The sequence below is a fragment of the Alternaria ethzedia genome, assembly GCF_023757985.1.
Source record: "Alternaria ethzedia strain BMP 0044 chromosome Unknown scaffold_3, whole genome shotgun sequence".
Classification (NCBI taxonomy): domain Eukaryota; kingdom Fungi; phylum Ascomycota; class Dothideomycetes; order Pleosporales; family Pleosporaceae; genus Alternaria; species Alternaria ethzedia.
This window is the reverse complement of record NW_026056196.1, coordinates 324,496-340,054: the sequence shown is the minus strand read 5'-3', so window position 1 is coordinate 340,054 and position 15,559 is coordinate 324,496. Positions and strand designations below refer to the sequence as shown.

Sequence of the window (15,559 nt, the reverse complement as noted above, 5' to 3'; positions counted from 1 at the left end):
ATCATGAAAGACAATGAGCGGGATCTCCGAGATCTAGAAACTGGCTGGCTATGCGCTAACTCACCAGCTCATTGCACTGAAGACGGAGGCGGCGGAGAGGACCCCGTAGGTACTGAATGCGGTGCTAATGGTTGTACCCACAAGAAGACCACAGATTCTCCCAAGGTACGCATCTTTCTGGAAGAACATGTTCACATGCTGGATGAGATCAAAGTGCGAAGTGATACAGGCTGGTTCCATGATACAAGATCTTGCAGAACGCATCACGAAGATAGATGGTCTAGTAAGGTTTGTACTAAATGCGGGGTCAATGTTGGTAGTGACTGCTCATACACGTATCTCCTATAGACGCGAGGGGCAGTGTGCTGGAGAAGACACGATGCAGGTGGGGATGGATCTTTTGTTCATACTCTGGTAGTGGTAGTAACATGATGATGAACAAAAAACCTGTATCTTGACGCACAGTTCGCTAACGCAATGATCGCTGTATTGCGCCGAACACATCGTATTCAAAGACTTATGACATGTCCAGTGCTTGACCTACAAAGACCACTTGAATGGCAGCAAACCTACACTCTGCATTAGTGGCAGCATCTACCCAACAAGAATCCACTTACGCTGCAGTGATAGAGAAGACATCAATCCTCCTTGCTTCCGTGAACATGAGCAAACATAGCGACATCAATGCGTTGAAGCCAGCGATAGCCGCCAAACGCACTTTCAGCGTGGGAATATACACCAGCGCGATGATAGATATGACAGGCATTGCTGATGCGACCATACTTGTAACCCAAAACGTGATCGTGGAGACTGTAGTGTCGCGATAACCGTAGGTGACGCTTCCCTTTTTGACTTTCCCGAAAATGCGCTTGAAGAAGTGCATCACATAGACCGCGTGTTCAGACAGCTTGCTTGAGAACGCATCGGTTCGCTGTCGTGGGCATAGAGCAATCAAGCCATCGTCTGCGTGAGCAGTGGGATCATTGTATTTACCCCAGATATTTCTGTCCGGACCAACCAACGGCAATTCCATCTCCGGGCTGCGAATGAAGCCCTGGACATCTTTGAGATCGAAGTAATCCGGAGGCTCGAGCTTGTAAATCACTGCCTGATAGTACAATGTCTCGTCTGTGCTGATGAGTATCGCCAATCTTACTGTCTTTATGGATCTGGGTACTCACTGTACTCCCTGAGCTTCTCTCGAATCTTGAGGATGAGGCTCAGTTGTGATGCGTCGCCATCCCTTTCCTGTGCTGAAACTTCGAGCCAGAACCAGTCGCTAGAATACCGGGCTTTCTCCCCTTGTGCACTGGCGTTGTCTTTGACTTCCATGTCTCGTAAAGCCTCTTCCAAGTATGTCAGTTCCGCCTGCAGGTATAGCAAGTTCTTCGCGTTCAGTGCACCAAAGCTACGGAAGATAGCAGATTCCGGAAAAACGCCCATTTGACGGGCCAGCTTTGGATAACCTTTGACGTGGCCATCAAGTAGCCCCGATTTAGGTTTCGGCATAGTTGGTGATGATTGACCGAACATCAGAGTAGGCTGTGGCGGCACGGAAGAGCTTTATGTGCGCATTCTTCCGGGTTCGAGTTACTCAGGTTCCATGTTACTACATGTTGTGTAATAATGGCTCATGCATGTTGTGTGACTATAAGTGCGCCTTTACGATTTCATGGTTGTACTTGAGACTGGTTACTATAACACAACGCATGGGGCCATCATCTTCACCGGATAACACACTATCTCAATCAAGGTTCAGCGAGCTTATCTAAGTACAATATGTATATTACCAGGGAGAAAGACCTGAAGTGCTTAATACATTGCATCAGCACAGCTTCTTTTCGTTTGGCACATGAAGCGACAGCACCGACGTTGGACTTGCGCTCGGCACAGTGAATCCTTTGAAAGTGCCCATAGGTCTACATGCTATCACAATAATTGGAGTTGCAACCCAACAGTGCACCGAATGATTACAGACCTAGGGATTACTACTAGATAGCCCACTGTTAAAGTGGTCGTATTCGTGAAATAAGGAAAAGATCAATGAGATATTTAGCGCGGGAAAGTCACAGAAACGGTGTTTAATCCATATGGACATCGTTTGTAGAAGCTCTAGACTTCAATTAGCCTAGATACCTTTGCCGGCAAGACCTCATCCTTAAACATGTATTTGAGTAGTTTGATAGTGTCTAGAACATGAGAGGAAGGCCATTCGACTAATGGCAGAGACTGGTTTGTGGAGACTGTCAACACACTTTGTTCGACAAACCGAATCTAACAACATATCCTGGAGATCTTCAGCGCTTCGCAACCTACCACGTCATTACTACAGATTGATGCGAATACATACAGGGTGAATAATAGTAATCACCAAAACCTCATCTCTGGGGATGCATGCAAACGGACATCGGGATATCCGCTTGCTTCAGACCGTCAGGCGTAGATGTCGTTGTCAAAGCGAGAATAATTACAACTCAATGACCAGCTCAAAGCGCCCACGTGGCCTACGCTGTCGGAAGTAGCAAGCATGGAGCATGATGATAAATTGCTGGCACCTGCCCGCCATGACATTGACCAAAAGCATCCAGATACTCACATCTTGGTCACCTAGGTAGTTATTCAACATGAGCCACGCACCCGGTAACAACCAAAGCGGGAAAGGAAAAGGAAAATCTCGTGACAATTCGAAAGACAAGATCCCCGGAAAAGCTCCGTCCGGTCGAGCTAGAAAAGCAGGCGCTGGATCTTATTCGGTACGGGAATCTGGTAAGTGTCTTGCTAGTTCCACTCAGGATGAACATCTAACACTATGTAGACTCTGGAGATGATCCAGCCTACGAAGCTAGGCTTGTTGACAGCGATCTCAAGAGAGCTAAACGTAAGTACTTGCTATAGCCCCGTCACCCAACCGTCTCCAGTCACTGACTTCAGCGAACAGATAAGTCGAAGAATGCTACGGGCTCCGTATCGTCTTCGCGTTCTGCCAGTAAGACGCGGTCCCGTGCTAACTCAGGTACTATGGGCCCTTTCGTTCCTCGAGGAAGCTCTCGTTCCCGCATCGGCAGCCTTTCACCTGATCGTGCTAACCTAGGCATCTTTGCTAACCTGCCTTTTCCTGAGCATTCCTCGCGTTCAGGTACCACTTCTCCTATGGCGACTCCTTCACAATCTCGGGCGCGATCGATTACCCCTTCTCCTCCCACCTCTGCCGCACACTATCGCTCTACTTCTAACCCCACCAACACCTCCTCGGTCTCCCCTTCTCGCGGTCATACTCGTAGTTCTCCGTCCGTAGGCACTCTCTCTCCCGGGAATTCTACCACCCTTTGCCCGTCAGGTGTACATCCATCCCCTCCAGGTCCTTATTATCCCACAGGTACGCAGTCAGGTCCTTTCGATAGCCATAGCCGTAGTCCAGGTGGGTCTCGTGGGGGCAGTCCTCGTGGTCGTTCGGGTCCAGGTCAGGGTGGCAGCGGTCGCGGTACCGGAGGAGGAACCTCAGGTTCATAACACGTGTGGCTCCGCTGATGTAAAAAGGAGTCCGTAGCTGAAGGTTAGATCTCAGTTAGTGATGCTTGATTGACACAATGAGCTTTCGGTAGACATTATTCTGCGTAGTGTGTCAATGTATCCATTTGGCCAGTCTTATACCTCTACCAAGACCTTTTCTTCGATGGCATGTACTCATCAAGCACCACCCATACAAAGCTCATTCAGAGACATGGATGATACGTAACCGTCCAGCTACTCCCTCACACTCGCTTGAGGGCACTTGATACCAACGAAGAGAACTGGACCATACGATCTCAATAAGCTCACGTGCTACGTCCATGCGACGTGACGTTTGGATTGCGCAATCACACTGCTCATGATGGCAACATATAATCTGCGAAGAGAGACGTGGCTTTCCATGTTTATAACTCAACCCATCTGAGAGAAAGCATGTCCAATCACACAGCCACTCAAGCAACTGCTAACGTGAACACCCCGGCGTGGGGCCTTTTCGCCTTCCCAGGAGAGGTTCGGAACATCATTTACGACCTCCTCATCACAAAAGCCTACCCCAAAGACGACATCAGGCCTGTCGCTTCGCGCATGAGTGCTATCCTCGTGAAGTTCCCCAGCTGGCTCAAAGACTTTGCGGATGCTTCTAGGCGGGTTCGAGACGAATTGATACCACTCGTCATGCGACAATACACATGGGTAGCCGACTTGCTATTTAACGATATCGACGACGGGGACTGGTATATTGCGAATAATCGATCATGGCTGGAGGGGACCGATCCTCATCTTGATGGCAACATCCGTCACGTTAGCCTGCGACTTAGGCACTGGTTACCGTCCCAGGAGGTGCCCCGGACAGAGCCATTCTTCAAAATAGGCGAAATGGGCGTTTTCTCTGCTTATATCGACATTCAGCTGTTGGAAAGCGCACCGCATGTCAGCATGAGGGCGAGGGCACATATAAGGCTTCTCGACTGCAACCAAGAGGCTGCATTAATGGCCGCGTTGAGCTCCGCGCTAGACCAAGACGTTAGTGCTGAGTTGCAGAGGTTAGTGAGCGAGAAACAGGCGGCAGGGTCAGCTCAGACATGTTTTACTATAGCGGATTGGAACCGAGTTGCGGGCACCTTGGGAACGACGTTTGCCACCTGGTTCAAGACGTATAATTGGACCCCGTGGATATAGGGCTTCATATAGACCTGTACCGTTGGTGGAGTTCGGATGATGGATTGCTATCGACGACATATGCAGGTCAGGATAGGCTCTCTGTATCGAGCAGACACCCAGAGTACTACATGATGATGTTGGGAGGATTTCTCTGGGCGCCAAATATACTGTAGCTACCGCGCTGATGATAGTTTGCGTAAAGAGCGTTCAGATTCAATCTCGAATTTCCCAGCCATTATTGTTGGGATGCGTAATCAGCCCAGCAAGGGCTCCACACCGGCTTCCAGCTTCTCCACATACGTACTGCAGAGATCGCCATCTCTCCAAACACCGCGGATGTTCAATGTCGCGTCAATGTCTTCAAGTGGGTTTCCTTCAACCAGCAACATGTCGGCGTTGAGTCCCTCCGCCAAACGTCCGCGATCAGTGAATTGAAAGCGTTTGGCAACCAGGCTTGTAGCCGAACGCAGAGCCTCCGCAGGTGACATGCCAATCTTGTTTACGAAAACGTTCAGTTCTTGATGCATCGATAGCCCAAATGCTGTTCCCACTGCTGGACCTGCAGAATCACTTCCGCTACAAAACGTTAGTCACTTGGTCAGTAGGATACACACGATTCACATACCAGAGAATATCGATACCCGCTTCTCTCAGTTTCTTCACGCCCTCGTATGCGTATTCCGCTTTACCGTTCTCAGCACAAAACCCCATGCACTTGCACATATTGCCCACGCGATCATCGTTGATAAGCCCTTTGATCCGGGGGTCATGTGCGAACTGACGCTGCAGCTCTTTCCCCTCGGTTGTCAGACTGCCGATTGCAGCAAGTGTAGGATTGACCCAGGCGTTGTTCTTCTTGTACGCATCTATCAGCTCTTGGGTCGGCGGCTGGTCGCAGAACGTATGTGTAAGGCCATCAATACCCGCGTTTAGGACATCGAGAGTATCACGCAACGAAAGAGCGTGTGCGACTGTCAAGTATCCTCGCTTCTTGGCTTCCGTGATGATAGTTCTTTGTAATTCGACCGAGGGATAGCTGAACTCGCGACCCATGCTAATTCCGCTCTCGTGCATGAGTTTGATGTAGTCTGGTTGCATCTCTTTCTTCGTCCACTCCAAGTATTCCACCACGCTGCTTTGATCCGTCAGCTTGGGCCACTTTGCAATTGCCGCCGCTGTTTCCGGACTCTTGTCATAGGCCGTGATCACGGGTATCGGCCACCCGTTCTCGATGGTGGCAGCCTGGCCTGCCGTCTTGTACGAAGCAGTATCTGGCTCCAAAGTCTGCTTCTTCAGCTTCTGCACGTTCTCAAGCTCGTTGTGCATTTCGCACACGGTGGTCACGCCAAAGCGCAACGCTTGAGGTAGGGCTTCGGGATCGGCCCTGTCTGCGTGGATGTGGCAGTCGATCAAGCCTGGGAGGAGCGTGTGGCCCGGTTTCGAATATGTCTTTACTGGTTCGAGCGGCGCATCGCTGATAGGTCCGACACTCTTGATCTTGCCATCATGTACGTGAACATATCCTTCGTCGATAGTCTCTTCGCCAGTGAAAATGCGAATGTCACGAAGAAGAAAAGTCGTCATGGTGCTGTATGCTTCGATGGTAGGACTGTATCTTGTCGCAATGCTTTGCTGCTAGCTGGGCTTCGCAGGCGTTGTAGACTACACTTGCTTTGTGCGATTGTTATATCGACAGAGAATGCAGGGACGGAACTACGTGTCCCTTGTGAATCACACACATTGCTTTTGTAGAAGATTACATCTAGCTCACTTTGCTGCAGATGGGGGCCAGCGGTACGGGCTCGTTGCATTAGCGTCCGGCTACGACCCGCAAACTACGGATGGAAAGGGCGTCAAGCCCGTGAGGCCAGCGTCGTATTGCGAGTATGCCGTGTCGCAGGAGTGAATCTCTACCAGCATGTCTGGCACTGGACGGACGTGATGGCTTTGTCGTCATTAGTAAGTATCGCGGTCTCCCCATTCGGTCAGTGTCGTGGAGAGCCGAAGCCGGTTCACCGCTCCCGTGTTATGCGCCATGGTGGATGGAAGGTAACAGGGACAAGTGTGAATTTCGGCAGGGTTTTCTATGGACGTAGTGTTGATGCAGTAATGCCCCTCATTCAGCGATTGTGACATGCATGAGAACCCGCATCGCTCCTTCAGATCGATCCACAAATGCCAAGACGCTAGTGACCAGTCGCGTTCATCCGCATCGTTGCTTCCTCCACTCGACTCTCCGTCTTCGTATCATGATTCTGTGAACTCCACGACAGTTCGGCCGTTATAAAATAAGAGCCGTATAAACATAATCTCAAACGTCCAACGGTTTGGCACATCTAATCACTTAGCTGTTAGTCATTGTCACCTCCGCCACCACAGGTGATGTATGAAGTGCATGAGGAATGGACTACAAGGTCTTCAACTTCTTCTTGAAATATAGATGTCACAGCAGCCTGAATATGTGAACATAAGTACAACACGATCTCGAGGAGACGACGTGGCCATTGCGCGTGACATATTCAAGGTATAAAAGCCTATCCTAGGCTGCTCAACTCTGAATCCTCACACTCTCACCACATAACAATACTACGACCACCTGCTACTCTAAAGAAACCAAAGCCATGTTTCCCTACAGGCAATCGGGGTATACCTATAACATTACGTTCTCACAACAAGTACCTTTTCCAGTGTCTTATAGTGTACAGGCAGAGAACCCGCAGCTGGCCCTCGTTCCACAACTGGCGATTATCCCACAACAGCAGGTAGTCAACCGACGACAGACACGGGTCCACTACACCGGCTACGATAGAAATCTCACTGACTCCCAATTCTGTCGTTGCGCACAACCAGAAACCCACGGCGATGCGTACTCACATCCTGAAGTTAACAACCACGCACAATACGACGGTGTACACATCCTAGATCTTCAAGGCCAGGAGATACAGAGAGAAGAGTATATCCAGCGATGCATGGATATCTTAGGCAAAGACTTCGTCAACTCGAACCACGAACTAAGAACTGTGCGTGCGCAGGTCCTGCACCCTGAAAGTATGCGAGTGCAGGATGGCCAGAGGGAGACTGCGAGACGAGCAGCAGAGATTGGAGTTCTCAGGAAAGGGCTACCGCACGATGTCGTTTAGTACGGGCCGGTGAACCCCAAAGGATGTCATATTCACCCGCCACCTGAGCAATGCGAAGAAAATTTCATTGGGGCATCTGGAAGTTGGAATCCGGTAACTGGGCGTGCGGTGAACGGACCACTGATGACTGGGCGTGAGGCAGATTGGGGGCAGCGTGGGTACGGTCGTCAAGGTTTTAGTCGACGTGGATATCGTTGAAGTGGTTGGCTATGTAGTTAGCTGTGAATTGAATCTGTAACGTGTCGTCAGCATATGCAGAATCACGAGTTGTGCCTGGACCAGTAAGTGCTTCCGTATAACGATCGGCTCCTCCGGGGGAAACAGCAGCCAATGTTGCGGTCGGCTTCCAGAAAGGCTCTGAGAATACCTGTCATGCCGGTCTAGATCCCCGTGGTAGGCGTGCGTTCGGGTCTAATTGGTACTGTATTCCTTCGTTGCGTGCCGATAACCCGAGAACTCAGTGTGATTGACGATGTATTCGCTGTTCTCCAGAACCATGACAGCTCGCGTCACGATGATGGACCCACGTCACGGGCCGAGTGAAGAGCGAACGACTGCGACGCGTAACGAACGGAAGCAAAGCCGCTGTGCGCCAAGCCCCCCACCAACGCGACGGAGCGTGTCTCCAGTTCGTCATGACTCCGGCATCGCAGTCTCCATCACGACTCTCATTTCTCTCCATTCAAGCCCTGTCTGGCTTCGATGCTGCACACTCGTTTTGTAGCTACCAACCATGGTGGTCCTAGTTGATCTGGGAGACGATGAACTGCCCAATTTAGAGACGCCCCATCCATCTTCCGGCCGGTTCAACGCCTTGCCGCCGCGTCGCTCCCTTGATGAAGGCGACGTGACGACAGCAGCCGAAAGGCCGAACCCGAATATCAATGGATTCAGCGCGGCACTTAGCTGTTATCCGTACGCTCCAGCCATAGCATGGACTTGATTCCGCGCTTTGATGTATGCTAATCACATTAACTACGCAGGATAGTCAGTCAGCTCGCTGCTCAACTCGACCTCAACACGCTTCACGACCTCTCACGTACTTGCAGGCAGTTTCGCGCGAATCTGCTTGAATATCGCAGCCAACTGGTCAGACATACGCTTCATTGCGAGAATGAAGACGATGACCTCAATGAGAAGCTTGGCTCGCGACTGCAGGAGGGGCGACATGGTTCGGTCTTGGAGAACCGCATGACGACTGGTCGCGTTGGTAAATGCGCCCGCGATATGGTTGGCGACTGTCAGCGGTGTGGGACAGTCGTATGCCGGGTAGGACGTTCAGATGCGAATGAAGGGCCTAGGGCTAACAGGTCTTACAGAACTGCACTATGAAGCCTCCACCGACGCCTACGCTCAGAGCCCGCCATCGTCGGCTATGTCGAACGTGCACGAAAGCACCCCTCACACTGCTCATGGCTGTGCAGAAGCAGCGCGCCTCATCGATGTCCCCTTCGCCACCCGGGTCACCGGAGACACATCCAGTGCTCTTCGATGGCGACAACCCGCGAGCCTTTACCGCGCCAGCTTTCGAGCGTACACCCTGCAACTGCGACAACGTAGTTTGGCTCTGCGCGCCATGCGGCAAAGACCTGCGAAACGCCGACACCACCTACGTCCGCGGTTGGAGCTGGCGCACTATGTACAGCCACATGCACGGCGGCGTAGGTATCGGTCTCGGCGAAGGCAACGAAGGCGTAGAATGCGGACGAGGCTCCGCATGCCTAGGCGCACACATCGTCGAGCACGAGACATGCGAGCAAAACCTCCTCGACACCATCGAGAAAGAGAGATCGCAAACCCCGGAGTCGCCTGAACGCTGGAGGGGCTCATCCTACCTTACACAGGAGATTGAAGGCATTGGCGGTGTGCTCAAGGTCAAACACAAGAAGCAGGTGCGCGTTGGCGAATGCGTAAAGCTGTTTGAGGACGAGAAGAAGAAGTCGATTCAGTATCTTGAGCGAGAGGTTAAGGGCGAGCTGAGGAGTTGGTGCTCTTGGTGTGAGAGGGTTGTGCTGGGTAAGAAGGATAAGGCTGAGATCAATGGGGAAAGACCCTCGTCTAGTGGCTCGAGCTCATCGTCCAGTAAACCAGTATTTACGTATAGATACTGATGTGGACTGTTACATAGTTAAGTAGTTCTGCTCAGCGATCATTGATGCATGCGCTCATTAATCACGTTCTTTGCAATTATAATCGCGATATCGATACTAATCCTTTACCCCAAATACCTCCTGAAGAAATTTCACCTCTTGTCTCAACTTCTCACACTCCGCCCGAGCAATATCGAGGTCTTCTCGAAGCAGGTCCCTTTCGCTTTCCACCTCTTGTATATTACTATGGTTACAATTCTTTTCTCCTTCTCTTCTACTCTCCAGCAGCCCTTTATATCTGTACAACAACTCTCGCAACTGCAACAACAGGTTACTCTTCTCGTTCTGCAGCTCTGCCTTCTCTTTCATGAGCTTGTCAGGTGGAGGGCGGCATTCTTCGTCCAAGACAGCTGCCAGTGTGTCTCGACTTTGTTCGAGTGCCTCACGGAGCTTCGCATCGAGATTCTGATTCGCTAGTTTCATCCACTCTTCTTGATACGTCTTCTTAAGTCTCTTGATGTCATGCTCAACCTTCGCTCGTGCATTGACTAGGTTGTGAAGCGCGCGCTCTCGTCCAAAGGGTAATTTGGGGCTGTCGAACTGCGCAACGAGCGTCGCGTATTTGTCGTACTCTGCGTAAAGTTCGCGGTAGTTCTGTAGAAGTTCGGCGTGGTTCCAGCTAGCAAGAGCTTTTTTGGGTGTGAAGCCGGAAGAAGGGTCCATCATTTGTAGACTTCGCGTTTGGTGCAGTGAGAGTGTTGCGGGGGTGGGTATAAGGGGAGTATATCGTGATTGTTTGCGCAAAGCTTGCTTTGACAACATAGTCATAGATGGTCACACGTGGACTTCCCTTCTGGCGATTCCCAGTCAAGCTGCGAATCAAAGGGGAACGTGAAAGATGGATAAGTCAAGAGCAATCTTACTAGAACCAGAGTGGATTCAGGATCGAGATGTGAATAAAATATCGCAGTCAGCGGTACCTAGAAGCTCGAACGAGCTCTTCGATAACGTTGCTGCAGACAAAGTCAATATTGCGAATACACTAAGCCTCAGAATGGTATACCAAAAACGCCATGCTCTTATCCTAAACGCCGAACCTCCGCATACGTGCTATCACTCCGTGTTCTCCGTCCTCTTCTACCGTCTCGCGCGAACATTGAACGGACTCTCCTCCGCGGCCTTGAAAGAGTCAAACGCGAACAGGCTGACAAAGTACAGCGCTGCAAACCTGACCACCACATCGCTCAGTCCGCCATTACCAGTCAGCATCCTTTGTAGGCCGGCGAACGGGCTTTCGCCAACTGGCCGACTGGGTTCTGAAGCGGAGCCAAGTGTGCGGCCTTTGGTCGAGAAGACAGCGGAGGCAGCACCCGGGCCAGAAGTATCGTTTGCGGCTTTACGGACGGCGGCTGTGAGGGCTGCGGGGTTGGCGCCGCGGATCGTTTCGACGACGGAGGTGGATTTGATGACGAGGAAGGTCGGCATACTGGACAGTGTTTATGTTAGCTCATGAATCTACGATTTCCTCCATCCTAGCATGCAGGTGTATCTCTCGGGGTGTACGTACGCGCTGACGCCATACTTCTTTGCAACTTCCTGTTGGCTATCCACGTCCACCTTGACGAATTGCATCTTGCCTGGCTTGGTCTCTTTCTCTGCCAAGCCCTGGAAGACTGGCGCGATTGCCTTGCATGGTCCGCACCAATCCGCGTAGAAGTCGACGATAGTGTATTTGGATTGCGACAGAAGTTGGGAGAAGTGCGAAGCGGAGGTTACGGGTATGATTTTGCCGGGCATCCTGGCTACTTTCGAGTGTATAGGCTCTTAGAACAAGGTAATTCCTGAGTGATTGGCGAAGGAGAATAGATAGGGCAGCTCGTGAAGTGGACTTGCGTTGGTAGTGGGTGTGTTGCGGGGAGGACAGCTTGCGGCAAGGATGCGCCACTTCGAGCTCAGGTGGGTCGTGCGTCAGGGAACTAGCTGTGACGCGAAGTCAACGCGACCTGCGACAGTGTCGACAATCTGGCCAAGATCAATCGCGCGGGTATTTTGTGTCAGAAGAAGCTTGCTATAGATTCCTTCAGCTATGTATGTGCTCTTTGTACATGTTCAGTCAGCTGTCACCTCACTGTCATTTCCTTCACCTTCTCAGTTCTCAACACGCTATCCTACTTGATCGCAGGTTCGCTCGGAATGCCATTGCGCTATGCAAGACCAGCAATACCGGTAAACGGAGTGGAGCGGCTTCTTGACTTCTTGGGGATGTACTCGGGCTCATCCTCGCTTGCGTCCACCTCTCGGATAGGACGCTTCTTCGCTCGCGTCTTCTTGGCTTTGGGCTTGGGAACTGCTGCTGCATCTGTAGCTTTCACCGCGTCATCGACTCCTGCTTCTTCCAACTTGACACCGACGGTCGGTCCATCCTCAGTCGGCTGGGCATCGACTGCTCCGCCGACCTTACTTGTGCTTGGTGCCTTCTCCATCTCGAGCGGGGGCGAGGGCGGATAGGCGACGTTCGGCTGTGGTTCCACCTTGTGTTCCGGATCTTCTGCCTTGACTTTGGTCTCTGCGGCCTCTGCGGCGTCTTCTTCTGCCTCATCTTTGGCCTTCTTCTTCTGGGCCTGGGCCTTCTTTGGTTTCGCACGCGACTCGATCTTGGGCGCTGGTGGCGCGACGACCTTGCCTGTCTCTAGTGTCTCGGTCACGACTTCCTCAAACTCCGTGGAAAGGGAATCACGGCCATCGAACATGTCTTCACTGGCTCGGCGAACCACTTCTACCAAGTCAAACGCTGACATGCACTGCCAGTGCTTGTAGACCATGCTCTCGTGCTCGCCGTCGAACGGTACAGATAGGCCAAGCCTCAGCTCGCCTTTGGTGATCTTCACGTTCTTAGACAGGCAGTCGCTGCCACGGCAAGCGCATGCACGACCAGCAACGTCGACTTTGTAGAAGCTGACATCAGTGTACTCTTTGGCGTATCGCTGAGCGTCCTTGGCCAGGTCTTCTCGGATGCCCCTGAAGTTCTTGTCGACCGGCTGACCCTCGAAGGCTAGGCGTACTTGTTCTTGGCTCTCTGGGCTGAGTCGCTCATAGCCAGGTGCCTTTGTCGGGTCGTTGCCGGTGGTCTCTTTCAAGCCCGCGATCTGATGCTTGGTCGCACAGCCCCTTGCTGTATCAGTACACACAGTAGGCGCAGAAGGCTCCAGACGAAGGTAGACTTACCAGTGACGCCAGGCCATGTACCATCTAGCCTCTGGCTCAAACAGCGTATGAGTACCGATACGTAACTCTCCTTTCGCGATCTTTATCTGGCTGCGCTTGCAGGCGGCCTGACTACAGGTTGCGCGGCCAGTACTCGCCTGCTCTGCAAGTTGTTAGCCAAGAATTTGGGAAAGGGATGCGGCGGAACATACCAAGACGCCATTTAGGGCCTTCGTCGTCCATGTTTGCGAATTTTGAGAGTTTGGTGGGATCTCGGTAGGGGATCCAGTGAATTGAGGCGATAAAAGGTGAGATGTGAGCGCAGCTACTCGCGCTTCCAAGGTTGCGAGCAAGCACGTGAGGCTTGGCGGGGAAAGAGGAAGTCGCGGTGGCTGCGTCCAGTGATTTCGATGATTTCATTCTCACCAGGTAGACCTCTGTCCCTTTCTTCTAATTACCAATAGGGATCAAAGCTCAGAAAGGTACTCATGAGTGGCGCCAAAACACTTGTGGTCTTGTTTGTGACCGGGACAACGCAGGAGACGAAACAGGAAAGAACGAGGTCACTGCGAAACTTATCACCCAGTCATCATGGACAGCTAAAATACCACAATCCGCTCGGAGTATCGCTCACTGAGTGCGGCCATCATGGTCTATTTTTGACCATTGCGCTCCCCTGCGTCCAATCAGCGATCAGCAGGAAGTCAGTCGCGACTTGTTCGCAATGCTTGCATGATATCTTTCGGTAATATGTTCGTAGGCGCAGGAGTCTGAACTTGATTCAAGCTTGATGTCGTCCATCCTGAGGTTTATGAAGTTCGATTGAGGATTGCGGGGAACAGCGGGGAAGTCCGTCTTCACTAGTCCACCTCCGCTGACTCAGGCACACCCCCTAGCTATTTCCACATCCCAACAGAACGCATTAGCGATCAGATGCTTTTCCGAGAATTGTGACTCACTATTCCGGTTGTGTGATCATATAAGATACGAGACAAGCATCTCAAGCACTGCTCCGTTCCTTCCCCACCTTGGCAGATCAACCCTCAACATCCAATACAATACAAACATGACAGACCCTCCAGCAGACAAGAAGCTTTACGTCAACGCTGAAGATGCTCAATCTTTCGTAGCTTCAGTTCTGGTCGGTAATGGCGTCGCGCCTGAGAACGCGAGCATCATTGCCAAATGCCTCATAGCAGCCGACCTCCGCGGCGTCGACACCCATGGTATGAACAGAATCCCGTCATACATGGAGCGCGTTCGTCAAGGCGTCTTGAACAGTGCAGCAACACCTACTCTCACCCAAGTAACGCCAGTTGTCACTCAAGTCGACGCCAATAATGGCTTCGGCTTTCTTGCAGCAGACGCCGGCATGGCTGCGTGCATCGAATCCGCAAAGACGTATGGTATCGGGATGGCGAGCATCAAGCATTCGAATCATTTCGGTATGAGTGCTTGGGTCGTACAGAAGGCTCTCGATGCCGATATGATGAGTTTGGTGTTTACCAATTCGAGTCCTGCGCTGCCGGCTTGGGGTGGGAAGAGTAAGCTGCTGGGTGTCTCGCCGATAGCATGTGGTGCGCCAGGAAAAGATCAACCGTTCGTTCTGGACATGGCGCCGTCGATTGCAGCAAGAGGAAAGATCTATAAGGCGAAGAGAAGGGGTGAGAAGATACCGCTGGACTGGGCGCTGGACAAAGATGGAAAGCCAACGGACGACCCAGAAGCGGCACTCGACGGCGGTGTCATGTTGCCTATGGGAGGGCCAAAAGGTTCGGGTCTTGCTGTCATGATGGATGTTTTCTCCGGTGTACTCTCCGGCTCCGCGTTCGCAGGCGACGTTACGAATCCTTACGACCCCTCCAGACCCTCAGACGTTGGTCACTTCCTCGTCGCGGTGAAGCCAGATCTTTTCATGAGCTTGGACGACTTCAGGGAGAGGATGCAGATTCTGTATGATAGGGTTACGGGTGCTGAGAAGGCAGCGGGTGTGGAGAGAATCTACTTCCCAGGCGAGCTCGAGCAGTTGCAACAGCAGGAGAGAGAGCAGACTGGGATTCCTTTGGTGCAAGCGGAGGTTGATGCGCTGAATGCGGAGGCGGAGAAAGTTGGTGCTAAGCAGTTAGTTGTCAAGTGAGCGCGAAGACGATGTACAATACATGCTGTTGCGCCACATGATGCACACCATCAAAGAATCAAGAGCAAATGCAACACCTGGGGCAGGCTGAGGTGACAGGCGTTTGTTCCATCAGCTAATCACCACGTACAAGAAAAGAGCTAAACAGGTCTGCAGCCTACACTAGAATGATAACATGCAAAATAGGCGACCCAACGTCAACGTAGGCTCTAGAGATCCAATTTTCCTTCGAAGGAGGTGCTATGAAACTCTACCCACGTCGTTGGAATGATCGTTTCTTTGTATCATTCTCGCTTCTGATGTCACCCCAGTCGTCA

General features: G+C 51.7%; 8 protein-coding genes across 8 annotated transcripts; 3 read left to right on the top strand and 5 right to left on the bottom strand.

Annotated features, from left to right (window-relative positions):
- Positions 1 to 613: 613 nt before the first annotated feature.
- Positions 614 to 1,509, bottom strand: J4E87_001594 (uncharacterized protein; the record flags this gene model as incomplete). The annotated part of the gene is made up of 2 exons (XM_049373236.1): positions 614 to 1,128; positions 1,182 to 1,509. The coding sequence occupies 2 exons, from the start codon at positions 1,507 to 1,509 to the stop codon at positions 614 to 616; spliced, it is 843 nt and encodes a 280-aa protein (XP_049236606.1).
- A 2,433-nt stretch (positions 1,510 to 3,942) lies between these two features.
- Positions 3,943 to 4,689, top strand: J4E87_001593 (uncharacterized protein; the record flags this gene model as incomplete). Its single annotated transcript, XM_049373235.1, has 1 exon — positions 3,943 to 4,689. The coding sequence occupies one exon, from the start codon at positions 3,943 to 3,945 to the stop codon at positions 4,687 to 4,689; it is 747 nt and encodes a 248-aa protein (XP_049236605.1).
- A 236-nt stretch (positions 4,690 to 4,925) lies between these two features.
- On the bottom strand, positions 4,926 to 6,255 carry J4E87_001592 (uncharacterized protein; the record flags this gene model as incomplete). The annotated part of the gene is made up of 2 exons (XM_049373234.1): positions 4,926 to 5,247; positions 5,297 to 6,255. 2 exons carry the CDS (start codon positions 6,253 to 6,255, stop codon positions 4,926 to 4,928), a joined length of 1,281 nt encoding a protein of 426 aa, XP_049236604.1.
- A 2,968-nt stretch (positions 6,256 to 9,223) lies between these two features.
- Positions 9,224 to 9,922, top strand: J4E87_001591 (uncharacterized protein; the record flags this gene model as incomplete). Its single annotated transcript, XM_049373233.1, has 1 exon — positions 9,224 to 9,922. One exon carries the CDS (start codon positions 9,224 to 9,226, stop codon positions 9,920 to 9,922), a length of 699 nt encoding a protein of 232 aa, XP_049236603.1.
- Positions 9,923 to 10,175: 253 nt separating this feature from the next.
- Positions 10,176 to 10,624, bottom strand: J4E87_001590 (uncharacterized protein; the record flags this gene model as incomplete). The annotated part of the gene is given in 2 exon segments (XM_049373232.1): positions 10,176 to 10,191; positions 10,206 to 10,624. The coding sequence occupies 2 exon segments, from the start codon at positions 10,622 to 10,624 to the stop codon at positions 10,176 to 10,178; spliced, it is 435 nt and encodes a 144-aa protein (XP_049236602.1).
- Positions 10,625 to 11,038: 414 nt separating this feature from the next.
- Positions 11,039 to 11,698, bottom strand: J4E87_001589 (uncharacterized protein; the record flags this gene model as incomplete). Its single annotated transcript, XM_049373231.1, has 2 exons — positions 11,039 to 11,387; positions 11,469 to 11,698. 2 exons carry the CDS (start codon positions 11,696 to 11,698, stop codon positions 11,039 to 11,041), a joined length of 579 nt encoding a protein of 192 aa, XP_049236601.1.
- A 407-nt stretch (positions 11,699 to 12,105) lies between these two features.
- J4E87_001588 (uncharacterized protein) lies at positions 12,106 to 13,348 on the bottom strand (the record flags this gene model as incomplete). The annotated part of the gene is made up of 3 exons (XM_049373230.1): positions 12,106 to 13,069; positions 13,127 to 13,268; positions 13,318 to 13,348. 3 exons carry the CDS (start codon positions 13,346 to 13,348, stop codon positions 12,106 to 12,108), a joined length of 1,137 nt encoding a protein of 378 aa, XP_049236600.1.
- An 823-nt stretch (positions 13,349 to 14,171) lies between these two features.
- On the top strand, positions 14,172 to 15,242 carry J4E87_001587 (uncharacterized protein; the record flags this gene model as incomplete). Its single annotated transcript, XM_049373229.1, has 1 exon — positions 14,172 to 15,242. The coding sequence occupies one exon, from the start codon at positions 14,172 to 14,174 to the stop codon at positions 15,240 to 15,242; it is 1,071 nt and encodes a 356-aa protein (XP_049236599.1).
- Positions 15,243 to 15,559: the final 317 nt, after the last annotated feature.